The following is a 17660-nucleotide window of genomic DNA, read 5'->3' as shown; positions in this document are numbered from 1 at the left end:
CAGAAGTTTTTCTGGACTTCTGCTTGGACTGTCTGAACTTGCTTTTCTGCTTTCATGTTTGATGGTCAAACTTCAAGTTGTCCAGGCAGAAAGCAAATAGATGGCTTCAATTCCACTCTGTTCTCAATTTTTTTATGTCACTGGAGATACCAGCTTTTAAATACCTGGTATGAAATAACCCTGTTGCTGTTGCTCTGATACCTTGCTGCTTCCCCCACAATAATTCCAATTTCAAACTCAAAAGTGCTTCAGTAGCTCCTGTTAGTCCTCAAAATGCACTTCCTTGGACCTTATTTGCCATGAGTATCATCTGCCTAGTTAAGATAGGCCTCCCTAGTATTCATCAGGTTTCTCAAAAATGCTTGTTTTCACTTTGCTTTAGAATTATCTTGGGTGATTGATTTTAAAAAATAAAGGAAGTGGATCTGTGTATTGTGATTGCCTAATTGGTTCTAAAAGTCAAGCTGTTCCTTCTGCAATTATGGCTAACAAACTACAGCTGGAAATTGGTCAGTGACTGATTTATGAACCATAAAAATAATCAGAGCACACTTGTGCAACTCTGCTGACTGACTGTGGAGGGTTGAGTATAGTAATGTTAAAACCAGTCTTTTAGAAATATATGCTGAATGTTCACAGGGAATATTTGGTTGGGGGTTTTTTTGTAACTGTTCTGGTAGAACTACAGTTGGTCTCAGTTAATTGGAGAACTATTTTTTATTTTCATGTTTACTGGTAAGATGCATACGCATTTCATTTCTTTGTTGAGATATTTTAAAGAGCTGGTTTTTGTCACTTTTGTGTTAGTGCTGTCAGGAGAGACAAGAACAGGAATAGGAAACATCAAGGTAGTTTTAAAACTATAGATACGCTGACAGCTTTTTATACCCACCTATAGGACAATATTTTTTTCAGGAATTCCTTTCCTGTGACTTCAGATACTATGTTATCTAATCTAAAAGGAATTAAGACTTCTTTGCAATAAACTTGCATTTTTGAGTTTATCATTAAGAAGCTTGCTTATTTAATTATTGTTTAATACTGAATGAGAAAGTATGCCCTGTTGGCACTGATTCTGCTGTGGTCTTAGGGCAGTAAAATTACTGTATTTTAAATCGTGCAAATATCAAACTGTCATCTCTGAGAAATAAATCAGACTGTCTTGACTTAATTTTTCTGGTTACTTTAACCTCAGTGTTTAAGCATAAACTTGAGTAGTTTTGAAAGCTTTGGTATAAGCACAAAACTTTCATCCGCCATATTAATGAAAATAGGTGGTCTGCTGTCAAAATTAAATGTTATTAGTGTAGAGGGGTATTTTAAATAGAAAATAACTGTATCTGTCTTCAGGATGAAGGGAAGAAAGTAAACCTGTATGTTCTCTGTCATTCTCATAAATTCTTGCTGCTGATACTGTTTTTCTCAGCCAGCATTATGGAAACATTGTTCTGCTATTTATTCAAGTCCAATATTTGAATGGCTCTTTGTATTGTATGTAGAAATGTCAAAGCATGTGCTTGTAAAAGCTGACTTCCTGGGTGGAATGTGTTTGTCCCCTATACTGGTAAACTAAGGAGAGAATCGTGACAAGAAGAAAGCTAAAGGCTTCATGGCAGTGGCAAAGAGCACAGATGTCAGCTCTTACAGTGCATGAGAAGTTACTGGGATGTCAACCATAGGTTAGCAAGGAGACTCTTGATCTTATGAGTTTCACATCTGTCTCCTGAGATCAGCTTGGTCGTGATCACCAAGGCTACAAAACCGAGCACGCAAGAAATTGTGTTGATTGTAAGGGGGAAGATGGGCTCTGTCAAGGTGTATGCTGCCTCCTGGTACAGACCAGTATAGAGCCTCTGAGCACTGGGAAGAAACAGATTGCCCTGTGTGGGGTTGCAACTGCTCCCTGCATGCAGGTTTCAAATACTGCACTGAGCAGACAAATGCCTGTTTTTTCAGGTGGTGTGTCTTCACCTGTCTTCTCTGGTACCATACAGAAGTTGGCAATGTGTTTGTGCCCTGCACTATTTCCTGCTGAAGACTTTCTACCACCTTATTCCTTCTTGTGCTGTGTCCAAGAGGCATGGTGGCCCCTGTCACCCAAACCTGCTCCCCACCCAGAGCACTGTTCAGCACAGTGGGAAGGTGAACTTGTTTCTGCGTCCACAGCAGCTTTTCCAGAAGGACACCCTGAATGAGCTGACAGCCAGACATGAGGGCTTTCTTTTCTCTCAGGAGCAAGACATGAAGAATAACTTTCTTGGGAGTCCTCGTCTCCTCAGCTTGGCTGGCTGTAGGTTTTATTGGTGACTTTCCAGCTGAAACACTGTTGAAAGGAGGTCTGTACCTGCTCACCTTTCAGTACTCCTGGGATCACACCCAGCCCATCCTCTTGATGATGATCTTCTTCAAAAGAAGCTTATCAGGAGTAGTCAGCATGGATTCACCAGAGGGTTGTGATCAGTGGTGCAGTCTAGCTGGAGACCTGTAGCCAGTGGTGTTCCTGAGGTGTCAGTACTGGGTACAGTCCTGTTCAACTTCTGCATCAGTGACCTGCATGAAGGGACAGAGGGTACCCTCAGCAAGTTTGCTGGTGATACAAAACTGGGAGGAGTGGCCAATACACCAGAAGGCTGCAGTGCTGTTCAGCGAGACGTGGACAGGCTGGAGAGTTGTGTGGAGAGGAACCTAATAAAGTTCAACCAAGGCAACTGTAAGGTCCTGCACCTGGGGAGGAACAACCCCAGGCGCCAGCACAGACGAGGGCTTGACCTGCTGGAGGGCAGCTCTGCGGAGAAGGACCTGGGAGTGCTGGTGCCCAGCACATGGTGCAGTGCCCGGGGGGCCAAGAAGGCCCATGGCACCCTGGGGTACATGAGGAGGAGCATGGCCAGCACGTTGAGGGAGGTGATCTCCCCTTCTATTCTGCCCTAGTGAGGCTGTATCTGGAGTGCTCTGTCCAGTTCTGGGCTTTGCAGTTCAAGAGACAGGGAACATCTGTAGGTGAACCTGCTTTAGCAGGAGGGTCAGGCTAGATGATCTCCAGAACCCTAACCATTCTGTGATTTGCAAAGCTGCCTTTCTCACATGCAGAGAGAGCGCATTTTAACTAGAGGTCCTGCTCTGTGTATTGATCTCAAGGCGGCTTCTAGGACCACATAGCACAATGTCTCCTGCTGCCAGTATCTTTATTTTCTCCCCGGCTCAACAAAGTGAGTAACAAAACAAAACACAAACTTGCAAGCAAATAGCTTTAGGTAAAGGCTGCCGCCACCACAGGGACCTGTACCTGTAGCTTAACAGAAACAGGCCAGTGCAAATGTTTAGTCTTATCCTTTATTCCCTGAAGACATTCTTTATTTGCTGAAAGTGTGAGGTGAGTGCTCTGTGGGTCTTGATCAAAAGAATCTGTGAAGGAGAGAAAAGCAAGCCTCTTGGCCATTGCGTGTCCCTGAAGGTATGGGCACTGATCTGCTGCATACTGCTTTATATCACAAATAAAGGTGGATTCCTTCAAAGCTATGCTATGTTCTTGCCAGCACAGCAGGAGTAGAACCTACAGTGCTGCTGCTGAAAGACCATTTTCTCTCTTTTAAATACATACATATGTGTATTACATATAATACTTCTAACCTCTTTCTGCTGAAAGCCTTACTCCCTGGCCACCTTAGAGATGCATACAGAAAAGTGGGATGCTTTTGAAATCAGATGTAGGAGAAGTGTAAGGGGGTTGCTCATGCTAGCTGGGATGAAGAGCAGGCTATTGGGTATCCCTGGATGTGTCCTTGAAGGGATATTCTGCAGAATAGGAGGAATATGCTTAAGGTATCTTTTTCTCCAGATTCTTCTGTGGAGTAATCTTAGGGCATGGATAACTAACAAGCAAGAAGCTTTATCATGTGCTTCCAACTAAGACTGTTTCAGATCTTCTCTAATGAGATGGCTCACATCACCCTCCCCAAACTGCAGTTGTCCTGAGGCTTGAGAGCAGAGGCTTCCTCTTTAATGTACTGTGACTGTCCTCTGATTTTCCTGATTTTTCTTGGCCGTTGTGAGATCACCCACTGCCTGTTACTGACACTGGGTCCTGGTGCTCAAAAAGCTTTGGATCCTCTCGCAATTCAGATTTACACTGTCCCTTTCTCAGTGCCTAAACTGCATGCTGCCTCGTGTTTTCTGGGATACTGGCAGGGATATCAGCATTGCAGAAGGTGGCACAAGGGACACAGTGAAACACTAGGATATAAATACAGAAGAAATTGTATCTTAGCAAGAGACTAGGGAGTGGCAGAAGGGAGAGGCAGGTACAGAAGAGAAGTTTTGATCCAGTAAATGGGTAGATGAGGAAGGATAAGAGTCACAACCATTTTAGAGCTGATGTTTGTCAGCAAATGTGAAAAGACACACACCTTTTGTCTTTTTTTTTTTGTAATGTAAGAAGTACTTAGGGGTATTAGGGGTTCCTAATGATTCAAGGCCTTCCTTTCGGTATGGTTTGGAGCACGGTGTCCCTGTTGTTGCTCCAGATCTCTACATCCCTGCCTGGTGCTGGAGCCTGTGTGATATGCATCTGCAGCAGGAGTTTGGCCTGACTTTACCCAGAAGTTTACTTCATACACACCACAACTGCTCTGACCCCACTGACAGTGGGGACAGGAGGACATCCTTTTTCAAGGTGGCACTGCTGCTCTGAACCAAACATGGACTTTCTCAGCGGTGCTGAGCAAGCACCTGGCCCTGGGGCAGTTCTTGTGGGGGCTGGGCCATCCATCACTGCTCTGTTCAGCACCAGGGACTGGGGAGGGCCTGGGTGTGTTCAGCAAAAACCAAATTGCAAGGGAGATCTAGCTGTCACAGTCGACAGTGTTTCTGACTGTCTTTGCTGATCACAATTTAGGTAAGTAATCCTGCAGTTGCAAGAAGTACGGCTTTATCACAAGGTACCTTTCAATGGTTCAAGTCTCCCTCTGTAAAGGAAGTCATCTAAAGAAAAGCACAGTGCAGAAGTTTTATATTTCTTCAATACTTTTTGCTTGCTAAAGCACTTATGTCTGTTCTTACTGCTTTCATTTCTTTGCCTTTCTTCTCCACCTCTAAAAATTGAATAAGCAGCAGACAAAAAAATCTTCAGACCCAGTATATGGTAAAGAGTAGTTATAAGCCACTGAATACAATCTTCTATGTAGATCTGACATTATTCTGTTTTTCTGAAAATAAGGTCAGGAAAATTTTCTGCAGGGATGTATTGTGTGGTATTTTCATTTTATAAATCGGCTTTATCAGTTTTGTAGAAGTGATTTATTTCTTTTCCCTTCTGTGCATGCCCAGGCTGATGAAACTACTTACACAAATCAATGTCTTGTAATAACCTCTGCCTCATAAGAGTTGCAAAATTTTTCTTTCCCTCTCTCTTTAGTGGCTTCTGGAAAAGCTAAATCTTTGTTTTAAATACAGTAGCTGTTATTACTAGCACACTTTTTAAAGAGTGATTCAGTAGAACAGTGCAGTATATTAGTAAGTTTAATTAAACCACGCTTGTTTTCCCTGAATCGTTGCTTTCTGAATATGCAATTTGTGACAACCTTAATCAATTGAGTAGTCTGTTCTCTGGAGGGTGATCACTTTGGTGTTCGTGATCACTGTAGTGTAGTTCATTAAGAAGCTATCACAGAATTCCCCAGGGAACAATTTATAAAAGATTATCTGCTTGCTCTGAAATAACCTTAAGGACATATGTCAAGGAGTCAGTAACAAAAGTAAGGGATTTTAGATGAGTGCTCCTGCATACTTGGCAATTCACAACTGTCTTGGTCTGGGAGAGGAACAGGCTATAATTGTTCCTGAGTTTTTTCCTCTAGTATGTTTGAGCACAGAAGAAATCGTTTTCCAGCCTTCCTCCTTTTTTTGTGTTTGCTAACTGGAGCAGTTCATGCCATTTAAATTACCCAAAGCCCTCTAAGTAAGATACAGTTGTTGTGTTTGGGTGGGAAGCATAAGCTGGGATTACAGGCACATGAGAATTGAGATGGCCTTTGTGGGTGATTAAAGAAAGCTGAAGTTCTCTTCACCTTATTCTAGGTGGAAATGGTGCTTTACTTGCTACAGCAATTTTGCAAGATACTGTAGCAGTTTTATATACAGGATTAGAGAGGAAATGTGAAAGAGAATATCTTACTTGGGAGAAGACTGGGTAGGAGGGAAGCAGGTTTTTTGTAAGCTAAGAAGTGCCCACCATTTCTGGCATGAAAACAAACTTCTATTTTAACCCTTTGGACCAGTGGTAAGTTTTGTGCAGTCAGTTACAGTGTAGTGGTTGCAGACAGCTGGTTTACTGCATTAGGGGAAATCAGAGATGTTTGTGGAGGCACATTGAGGCAGAAAGAAGTCCAGCAGAGCCTGGGGAATGTGAGGCTGCAATGAAGAGAGAAAGAAACTGGGCTTATTTGTGAGAGATGGCAGAAGAAGGTGGATGGAAGTGGAAAAGCATTCTGAGCTGGTGTGTAGGCAGACAAGACAGCAGAGAGCTGCTTCAAGAGATAGCCATGCAGTGACCTGACCTTCAGCTTGCTGAGTTTTCTGGTGTAATTTCAAGCCCTTTTCCAAACTGCGATGTACAAAGCTGGGTGTTTATTTTATTGGGGTTTCTGTTTCAGTAGAAAAAAAAAATTCCTTTAGGTATCTGCTTGTATAAATGACTGCTGCTCCTTTCATTGATCTGAATGGGTTAAAGTGTATATGAAAAATGGTTTAGCAATGAGCTTTAGTTTAATCAGACTATTAGATGAGAAACGCTTCTTGGATCTCTAAAGAAATGTCTTTGATTGGAAGTTCATTAGCTGCTTTTGTCTGGCTCATTCTCTGCTTAAATTAATGTATTAAATATACTTTGCCTGTTAAAGGAGAATGTTAATTTACAGTTTGCATGTTTACTCTCTCTTCAAAAGAAGTGTTGTGTGGTTGTATTTCCAGACATCGGCAAGCATAGCTAAACACTTGTCTGTGAGATGTTTTCAATGGCATCGCTTTTGTGAAGTGGTTGTGAGGGCTGCCACTTGGGAAGATTTGGTGACTAACTGAATTAGGACACCCTACAAATGCAATGCTTTGAGACTCTCTAGCCTCAGGAGAGGCTATTTCAAAAGCAGTATTTAGGATTTGGATTCATTGCTCTTGAACTTTAAATGTTGCTGCAGTGGTAGATATTTTTTTCCCCTCATTTGTCATACCATAAATAAATCAGTAGGCAGGGTTTTAATGTAAATTCTCACTCAAATGCAGCACAAAAATACTGAAGAATGAAAAGGGGTGATTTATAAAGGGTTATTTAAGTCTGTTGATCTTCTGACTTGCTTGTGTTGACTTCCCCATGCTTGAGCTCACAATGGTGACAGTGCCACAGAGCAGAGTATGTTTCCCTCATACCCTCTTCCACTTACCCACTGTGGATTTAAGCAGGTGCTGCTTTGCTTGGGAACTGGCTCTTTAGTTCAAGCATCATACTTGAATCCTCTGAACTAACATAGTAGTTGTGAATTAAAAACACTCGCATACCTGGGACCTGTAGCTGGCTCGCAAAGGTGTCTAACCTTGTGGGTGATGTCTGTGCCGATGCAAAGCCTCCAGGAGACCAGGGGACAGGGAGAAGGCCTGCCTGGGCACATCTGGAGCAGAAATCAGATAAAGTGGTTTGGGGAATTCTGCAGCCTTTTCTGCAACGTCCATCCTGAGCAGACCATGGTCCTTCGTTACAAAAAATGTAAGAGGTCCTTAGTTTTGCTCTGGGGTTACCCCTAAGTAATGGGTGTGTTTGTACTCTGTAACTTTGATGTTAAGTGTGTAGAAGAAAGTAGAGAAAAAGCAGCATTGTAAAAGAAACAGCCTTGTCAGGTGTTCACCATGTGAACAGGCAGATCCCTGTGTCTGGTTCCCCTTTTGCAAGTAGATTTTGTCATTGAAGTGGAGCAGCATAAAAGTGTGCATTATTAACATTTTAAGGCGACATCTGCCCTGCTCCTATGCATGAAGATAACTTTTTAAAAGTCTCGTATGTAGGGTTAGCTTCCTGTTTTCAGAGTATTTAAGCCAGAAGTTCAGTAAATGTTTGAAGCCAAGGATGCTGCTTTATTACATTAAAAGAAAACAGTATTTTTTAAACTATTAAATCTGACAGGATCTTTTGATGGCTTGCAAGTCCTTTTGGTTCGTCAGGGAAATGTGAAGCAAGCATTCAGGCAAGTGTTTATTGGCACACAGCAAGCAGCCATAATACAAAGTGATTATTTTTGCAGTGCAACAGTGTCAAGTTTTTCAGACGTGAAATACTTGCTTCGCTCTTCCTCATCTGTTCCTTCCCACTTCTCTGTTTCAATGTTCTAGATTTAAATCCAGGCTAGCCTCAAACTCATTAGAAAAAGTGTTGCTTTCTGGTAGTAATTTAGCATTATTTTTCATGGAGCTATGCAAGGATATAAAATGAATCCTGCAAAATCGTAAAGCTTGAATGGGTGGAAACATCAGAAACAATATTAAGAATTTCACACATAAGTTATTCAGTAATAATAATCCCTTTATAGTTTTTGATGTCTGGAATGGCTGTGAAAATAAACAGCACTCTGAAAACTCACAGCCTTACAGGGGTTTTTGCTGGGGTTTTTTTGTGTGCGTATTTTTTTATGGAACTCTGTGCAAAGCCAGCCTGAATGAGTCAAGTGTCCCATCAGCAAATGAGAATTTGGGAGCAATTCAGGTAAATTTCAAAAGCAGGTGTTTACAGAATGGGAAAATAGTTAATATAATTTACATTTCTGTTTAGAGTCGCAACATTTACTTGTGTAAGGTATGGCTCAGCAGCAGCTCTTTTGTCTGGAAAGACAATCTGCAAGTGTCCTGGTGGGGAGGCTCTGGGAGACTGGGGGCTTCAGCTCTGTTAAATGTAAAGAGAAGGTGAGCTCTTCAGGATTTCAACATCCATGTGATTGAGTTGCTCTTTTGTTTGTTTCTTTTTAGCCATGCTGGTTAAGTGGTTGGAACAGCTGTGAACAGTTTGCAACCCTGTGAACGCAGTTTTGGTATTCAGGCAGGATTTAGAAGTGGACAGACCCCAGTGTCCTAGTGTGAGCTCCTTATACCTCTTCAGGATTTCTTTAAATCTAGGTATTGTAATTCTGCATCACGTTATCCAGCTAGTCTGCTGTCACATGGTGTAGATTGAAGGTGACCCTTATAAAGTTAATTTATTCCTGCTTCTTTGAGTGGAAGAAAGCAATTCGCTGTGCTTTAGTAAAGTCCCATTATCCAAGGTTGTGGGAAACACACAGTGGGTTAAAATTGAGTGCAAGAAATTCTCAACACCCCCAAGACACTCACTTTGCTTCCCTGAAGGACAGTACAGCCTTTGAGGGCAGCAGTGGGAAGGGGCTTCTGACCTTCAGGGGTCAGAGCTTCTGCTGGGGCAGAGTGGCTGGAGAGGTACTCTCAGCCGTCTGTGGTTACACACCCTGCATCAGGCAGTCTTTGGGCTGCATCTGTGCCAGGGGCAGTGTACGTAGCAGAGCAGACTCCGAGGGTGGTGACACCATGGCAGCCTGTGCTGTGCTGTGCACCCTGCTGTGCCTGAATGTGGGAGAGTGAACTGAAAGCTGAGAACTTAATGCCTGTTTCTACTCTCCAGGTTCTTCACACCACTGAAATCCTCCTTTAATCAGCAATTTTGTCTTATTTTTTCTTTAACACCGCTGCACTGTACAAATAGTTTGTCCCAAGGATTGCTTAGTACAGATTTCCTTAATACCATGCTTTGCTAACCTCTGCTATGCCCAGTTTCTGTGACAGTAGTTGAACAAGCAGAGTACTTAAAGGGTAAAACGATGACTTTCATCCATTACTTGAAATAGTCCATTTTCTCATACGTGCCGAGGAACGGATAGTATAGTCATTTGGGAGTGAGGATGACTGCTCTGCACTGTAGTCTTAAAATGTACAGATAACTGTAATTCTTAGGTGTCTTAAGTATATCCTTTTTTGCTGTTTGTGTGGCTGTACTGCCATTGAAGGTGGTGAGCGCATTTGGAAAAGTTGCTGGTTTTGCCACACCTGATGGTTTCAGAAGCACAGTTAGGAGGAGGTGCTGAATCTGAAAACGCTGTCTGACAATATCAACTTTGCTGGGCAGATTAATGTTATTAAAGGCGGATAAACTGAGTAGGTTATTTGAGCCAGAGCAGAAGAAAATTGGATCGTGAGAGGTTGTTGTCCAGATAATGCTGACATTGTATCTTTTTCAATTAAGACATAATTGGATAGTATTCTTAAGGAATATTGATTTCTGTGGTCCACCACTCTTAGCAGAGGGCCCAGAACAGGAATCGAGCAGAAACATGTTTGTTTATTGAAGTTCTTTGCTGTGGATAGGAAGTTTTTACTTTGAGGCTTTATATTTATTGTAAAAGGTACATTTTAGACATAAAACAATTAATGTGCAGCGTTTGTCCCGCTAGTAGATATCAGGCAGCGTGGTTTTCATGGGTAGGCAGTCAAACGCTAGGAGGCTGTAAGGGTAGGAGGTGCGATGTTGATCTTTGTCTGGTAGGTGTGAACTCTAGGGCCCAGGCTTCAGTGCGATTTTGCAGTAGGGTAGCTTAGTTAGGTTGCTGCTGAAGAAAATAATCTTTCCTCAACATAGCCCCAGAGTTGGTGGTGGGTGATCCTTCTAGACTTATTTCTGTGATATTTGGATCTCGTTCATTTTCTTAGTCTTTGAAGGTTGGAAATGGACGACGTGGACTCTGAGGTCAGTGCTAGTAGAACACCAAAATAAGCTGTGTTTGATGACACCATTTGGAGGCAGATTCCCTTGAATCTTTCTGTCTGCAGGAATTGCAAACCCTCTCTATTCAGCTGTCTTTAAATAGATACTTAAAGGCAGTAAAATTGAGACATATGCTCATAGAAGAATGGTATTTTTCCATACTCATACTAAATTTAATTTTTTTCTGATATTTTGACACAGTTTCAAATATTTGTCTGACACCATTTTATTTTTTTAAATTTAAGAATGAACTGCTGAATTAAGTTTTATATGCACACTTTGAACTAAGCAGTACAGTTTTCAGTTGGTGGCATATACTAAGGTATTCCTCTTAAGCAGAGGAGCAACAGGAATAAGGCTCCTATCAGTACAAAAATCTGAACTTGTGATTGAATATGCAACATTTGTTTTTTGGTGACTTCTAAGTGTCGAGTATTCATGTAATGGGAAAGCTCTTTCAATATTTTGATTTAAATAAGTAAAATATCACCCTTAATCTAGATTTGATTTCCAGTAATCTCATGGGTTAATAGAAAAAATAAAGTATGTGAACCTGTTAAAAACACCTGAAATGTATGCCTAACTGATTCTGGTTTTCCTTTGTAGGATGTTGTCTGGGGATTAAACTCTTTATTCACTGTAAGTAAATGAATATTTTTGCATATCCACTTTCTTTTTTCCTGCCTGGTTTGGTTTCAGCATCACTTAACGTGAACCTCATCTGTTGCCTCTTAAACTTAAGGTCATTATTTCCTTTGGCTTCAGTGGGTGTTCTGCAAATACGAAATCAGTTTGTGCCTTTGTTTGTATAACTAAGATTCATACAGACTGTCTGAAATGCCAGCTTTTTTTGTACATTGTTTACTTTTGGTTACAAATCTATTATGGGATATTTTGGTAATAAGTAACTTGATCTTCCACGCAGTATGAAATTCCTTCCACCAGTTTTCAGGAAATAGAAATTCATATTGCTCTGAGAAGGAATTGTGTTGTTCTTTAAAAAAGGTGTTCTTTAAAAGATTTCTCTCCTGCAGTCTCATTCCTGTTTTGAACGCTTATATTCCTGTTCAGGGGCCTCGGTAGCAACCCATAGAATTTGCATAAATCCCGACTTGTCGCAAAAATAGTGTGGTTTTGTTCAGGGATCCCATTTTGCCCCCCTTTTCCTTAGATTGATGGGAGCAAGAAACCTGTGCCTCATAATTGCAGGAGCAACTTGAAAACGGAGAGGGCAGGAAGCTGCAAAAGGCAGGCAAGATGCAACAGCTGCTTTTGCCCTACAGGTGGAGAGAAACTGTACAAAAGTTGCCCTTTTCTATGGAGTCGAAGATTGTGATTCCCTTCCACAGCCATTGCTGCTGCATAGGAAGGTCAGGAGAAAGGTACTAACTTGGTTGCCATATTTGTAGACTTTGGAAACAGCTACCCCAGCCACCCCAGGGTGTGGGGAGGAGGCTGTGAAAAAAGCTCTGGATGAGGAGCATCACTGTGGGCTTCACTAGCCCCAACCTGTTTCCAGAGAGAGGAATTTCTTCCACCACTACCTGCAGGAGGAGGAGGCGGCAGAGCAGTGATTGTGCTCCCAGCACTATCGCCGAGATCATGGTGCATTTCTAAAACCTCTAGCATAGATCAAGCCAGTGACTGGCTACAATCTCCTAAGCTTTCCTGGCATCCAAAGGCTTGTTTGTTTCAACTACAACTTTGGTAAATTGATTTAGAAGATTGGAGAGCATTTGCCTTTTCAACAAAAAGTAATTGCATTTCACAGTTAGTCTCCCACTGCATGCTAAGTAACTGGAAGAAAGCGAAATCCACTGGAGGTACAAAGGAGTGTCTTTAGAGGCAGAACTGCACACAAAAATAATCCGTTAGGCAAACAGCTGCAGAGAGTGATGGTCATGGCTCAGAGACCACGGGGATTTGCCATGGCGGGTAAGAGCTGTGCTCCCTAGCTTGCCTCTTGGATTTCTGTCACACCCAGCTTCTTAAAAATAATTAGGCTTTGAAGAGCTGATGATACTGGATTGTGCTAGCCTTGCAGATTCTTTTTGTGCTTTCTTGAAGAAAGTGAGTGAAAATGAGGTGTATTGGTGTCCTGGTTTGAGTGAAATGGAAGGTTTGCTGCTTGAAAACGAGTCAGTGTGTGACACAAGCCTTTCACGCTTGTGAAGCAGTGGCATTTCACTGCTGTTGCAGACTAACCTTAAACTGGGGAAAATGATCTGGGCTGCAAGGCAGAAGGGTTGTGATTCACTGTTATTTTTTAATGATTATTCCCATTCTATCAGCATCTTGGTCTCCACTGTTTTTAAACCTGGACCCTGTCTCCTTCTGAAGTTAATATTTGAGATTAAACTGGTAGACCTGAGATTTGTTTAGACTATTTCTGCTCCCTGCCCCTGTGTGCCCTTAGCTCTTGGGGTCTTCACACTCCCTTTCCTCTGGGCCCTGTTTTTCCCATTGCACTAAAACTTTCCTGTCTGTCCAGCTCCAGGTTATATAGTTTCTTCACAGAGGGCATGAAATTGCTTTGATATAGAGATGATATTAAGGAAGCTTTTCCTGCTTTATCATCACCCTGTTTGCAGGGGGTTTTAGGGGTTTACTTTACCCTTGAACAAAAATCAACAGGAATTGTGCCTCTTGAAACTTCGAATGTTCCTTCAAAGTTTGATTTAAAACTGTCTCAGTTTTCAAATAGAAATGGATCATTGCCAGAAGGAAGTGTCATGGGGCTGTGCATGGTGTGCTGCCAGATGGGGTTGAATACCTTGCTGCTGTCATACTTCAATTGCCTTGCGATTTGGTTTGCAGTCATCAAACTCATTTGCATTTACCTTTGGCAGGGAATACCTATCAAGGTAGTGAGAAAATGCCACTATGCTTGCTGGTCTTGTTTACTTTGTTTCATTATCTTGTTCATTAGGGCTTTAGATGCCTTGTATGATGCAGTGAGTGGAAACCCTGTAACGTTCTCTATTTATTTTCCAGGATCTTTTGAATTTTGATGATCCTTTGAATATTGAGGCTGCAGAGCATCATTTGCGTGACAAGGTGAGTCAGCAGTTTATTTAAAGCATGTTGTTCCTAAACAAATACACATACTGTACTCGGCAATTCCCAGTCAGTCCTTTTAAAGCATTTGAGCTGGTACTTTGTGCAGGCAAGTGACTCACTGTATCAGCAACCAGATATTCAAACAAGATGTGGTTTATCTGGGAAAGTAAACTCGACACAGTAGCGTTACTCACCATATGCTAGAATCGTTGACCATAATGTAGTCATATCCCCAAAACAGATGATCTTTTCCTTCTTGTTTCTGAGATTTTCCCTGAAGTTGTACATGTTCTGTGCAGCAATTGATAATGAATCTGTTTCGCACAGTTGCATGAGTAGCCTTTACCTTAGAAGATCTGCAGAAAGATCTCATCCTTCTCTGTCTCTTTCAAAAGGCAACTTCTTCACAACTCTGATGTTGCATGGTTTTATTAATCTACTGGCACGTTTAAAAGACAGGAGTGGAAATTTGTTTTCTTTTTACTGATCCTACTTGTTCCGTGTGTATTACGGACTGGGCAAAGCAAAACTTGGCATTGATTAGTGGCCTGATGAACATCTGTGAGATGTACCTCTCAAGTGAGATTGACCACGAAGGTAGAAGTGAACTAAAGTACTATCTTCTCCATCATATGGATCTCTGAAGTTCCATCACTTGGTGCATACACTTGGTATGTTCAACACCTCTTGTTTGAATTAAACTTTTCCAATACTTTTGCTGAAGTTAACCATAAAGATTGAAGAAAACTTCCAGTTAAATGTTCATTTAAAGAGTTCATTGAAAATACAGTCAGGCAGTACACCTAATTTATCTCTTTTTTTTCAAGAGGGAGTATCAGGACTGCAAGTTTATCTTTCTGCCTATTTTTTGTTTAATGAGATCTTGTAGCTATTCTGGTATTAGTGTTTGCAGGGCTGGGATGAGAACATAAACCTGAGTTGGGAGAAATTTAATAGAAACCTGCTCTGGAAGAGGGGTTTTGTTATATCATTTTGGCAAAGAGTGCCAGGAAGCCTTCCAAGCCATAAAACACTGGAAGTAGTCACAGAGCGGGCATACAGCCCAAGAAACAAAAGCAGCGTAGTGAAGGTAGCAGGCTGAGTAGTTTTCTTTGTTTGCATTGTTAGGCTAAATTTTTCTCTAGTATCTTGCCAGGGAAATTTGTAGCTCTATGGGAATGGTGAGGCTACACAGCTATTGCTGAGTGTCAAATCTGACACTTGATTTCTTCTAACTGCCAGAGGGAAAGTGGTTAGTCTGGTGTCTGGGTAGGTTTTTGTAAGGAGAGATACTCTCACAGTACTAGTACAGTCTTGTGTCAGATGTGTTGAGGCTGTGATAGGCAAGCCTTGCCAGTGCTTCAAGGAAATTGTTAGACCTCAGACCAGCCAGACAGCAATGCTCTCTTCCCAAAGAGTGATGAAATATTAAGAAATTGCTATCCTGCATCTCTCAATCTCATTCAGTAATTGGAAGTCTTGGGAGTCCACAGAAAGGAAGAGTGTTACCTGCTTTTAAAAACACACCTCTGAAAAAAACAGAGCGCTGAGCACTCAAAGTACATACTGCCACACTAATAGCACAGAAGCTTTTTTTTTCTCCATGTAACAGCAGCTGTGGAAGAAGTGAAAGTGAAATTGAGTGTTTTTTTGACAGTCTTCTAAATTAAAAATATTTTTGGAACAAATATTTTTTTATTTAGTCAACTCTCAATTGTCCTCTCACAGGCATCTGTAAAATTCATATTCTTCCATGTTAACTTTTTTTTGGAGCTTATCTGAATTTCGTTTAAGTATTTAATTGATAGTGACAGCACCAGGTAATGCTGGATTTTCCATAGCACGTCTTACAGCAAAATAAATTATGGCTGCCTGGAGAGAATAAATTATGCAAGGGAGAGAAATGCTGCTTTTACAATTAGCCTCAAACGATGCAGTTGCAGCACCATTTAGGTTTTTTAATTAGTTTTTTTTTCTCTCTTGGGTATAGATGTCATGTAACATAAAGCACTTTGCTGTAATGTCAAACTGCTGTGGTTCTGTCCTGTCTTTTAAGAAAATACTTGCAGTGCATGGTATAATTAATATGGGAATGCTAGTGAATTTTCCTGAGACATTTTTGTGTAATACACTTATACCAATAGTGTATATGTACACATGCACACTCTACACACAAACAGATGTGCAAATATATCTATATACAGATATTTCTGTATTCAAACATCTGTGTCGAACAGATCCTGTAAGAAAATGCTTTTGGTCATTTGACAGGGTGGGAGTATATGGCCTGTAACAGCCAAAACAAATGTCGCTTGAGCTGTCTTCTGTGGCTCTCCTAGAGGAGATGAGTCAGTATTTTACTGATGTCATTTCAGATTTGAAATCCTGGAAATTCCATATGGAATCCTTTGCTGACCTTCCAGGCTAAGTGCAGCTGCCTGAGAGGTTAACAGCTAATCCTGAAGCCTGGCTCTGGTTATTGAAAATGTGAGACTGGAGTTTGTTCAGTTCCATAGACTGGTATTAAGTCATCATAAATGACTGCTGCCTTGCAGATGCTAGAAGTCACCTAATAGATACCAAATCATTATTTGTTCTTGGAAAATAGTTGTGTTGTATTTGTGTTACAGATCAGGCTAGAAGGGACGGTAATAATCTTTTCCTACATAAGGGACCTCTTCATTTTTGCATCAAATCTATGGCTTATACCTGAGCATGTAGTTGTAGCTTTTGGAAAAGTAGCCTTGTTCTAAGATGTAAAAATGATAAAAAATTCAGACCTCAAGTTATGAAATCAATTGTTTTTAAAAAATTGTATCTTATCGAAGATCTGAATTAGTGAAGCTTCAGCTTCTAGCCCTTGGGGGCCTCCTTCAGCTCCAGGAAGGAGCTCTCAGTTACTGAATTTCTTCCTTTCCAGTTTCCTTCAGCCAGTGATCATCAAGTCGCTTTTGCATTATTTTTTTAAAGTATATATGCTTGTTTATGCAGCTTTAGTAATTCTGCAGGTCTTCCCCACACACTTTGCAAGATGTTGTAACTTTTCGGAAGGCTACACAATGAATTTGGGCAGAGTCATCAACCATTTTTGAAAATGCCAGATGAACGGATTATATTAATAGTCAGTCTTGCTACCCCTCTACTTACGTATCCAAAACCTACCTTCTTATCAGCTATAGAAGTGATCTAGAGACCTGTGTTGTAATTGGTTATTTTCATCAAAAGACCTTTTCAGAGACAGAGTTTACTGTCTGCCACATTTTTCAGAGATAGGACTCCTTTATTTGTCTGCATTAAATGGTACTTTCAAGTGATTTCATCGTCATTGCAATCAATTCTGTAAGGCTCCGTTGTCATCAAGTGATGTTGGATGCTCCAAAGCTTAGTTACCCACACAGTAATCTTTTTCCATATATGCAGTAAGACAATCCCCCCTTTCAGCTTAGGAGCTCAATCTCATGTCTTGTTATGCACCTCCAAGAAGGTTCCGTCCTTTTGGTAGCCTTCTCGTCAGTATTAGGGGACTGCTTTTAGGTCCCCCAAAGCCTTCTCTCTACCAACAAACCCTGTTCCCTCAGCCTCTCCTTGCCCCGAGGCCTTCCCAGCAGGGCTCTCCACAGCCCAGCATCTGGGACTTTCCCTGTGCAGGGGCTGAGTGTGTCCCAGCGGCAGAGCTTTGCATTTTGGCCTTGATGGGCCTCCTGAGGCTGCTGTTGGCCTTTCCTCCAGCCCACGAAGGTCCCTCTTGTTAGTGGATTTGCCCTCCAGCATGTTGACTGCATCCTGTTTAGTGGCT

General features: G+C 41.5%; 1 protein-coding gene across 13 annotated transcripts in view; it reads left to right on the top strand.

The window, feature by feature from the left end:
* Positions 1 to 17660, top strand: part of UBE2F (ubiquitin conjugating enzyme E2 F (putative)) — a 90578-nt gene that overhangs the window by 47596 nt on the left and 25322 nt on the right. For 10 of the 13 annotated variants that reach the window (XR_008823471.1, XM_056348776.1, XM_056348775.1 and 7 more), the window contains 2 exons: positions 11411 to 11443; positions 13799 to 13861. Coding sequence is in view for 12 of the 13 variants with exons in the window: in XM_056348776.1 (XP_056204751.1) it covers positions 11411 to 11443; positions 13799 to 13861 (96 nt within the window). In the remaining variant the exon portion in view is untranslated. The remainder of the gene's footprint in view (positions 1 to 11410; positions 11444 to 13798; positions 13862 to 17660) is intronic. The other 3 variants (XM_056348780.1, XM_056348777.1, XM_056348774.1) reach the window with 1 other exon arrangement.

Source organism: Falco biarmicus, chromosome 8 (assembly GCF_023638135.1).
Source record: "Falco biarmicus isolate bFalBia1 chromosome 8, bFalBia1.pri, whole genome shotgun sequence".
Lineage (NCBI taxonomy): Eukaryota > Metazoa > Chordata > Aves > Falconiformes > Falconidae > Falco > Falco biarmicus.
This window is presented reverse-complemented; position numbering and strand designations above follow the sequence as displayed.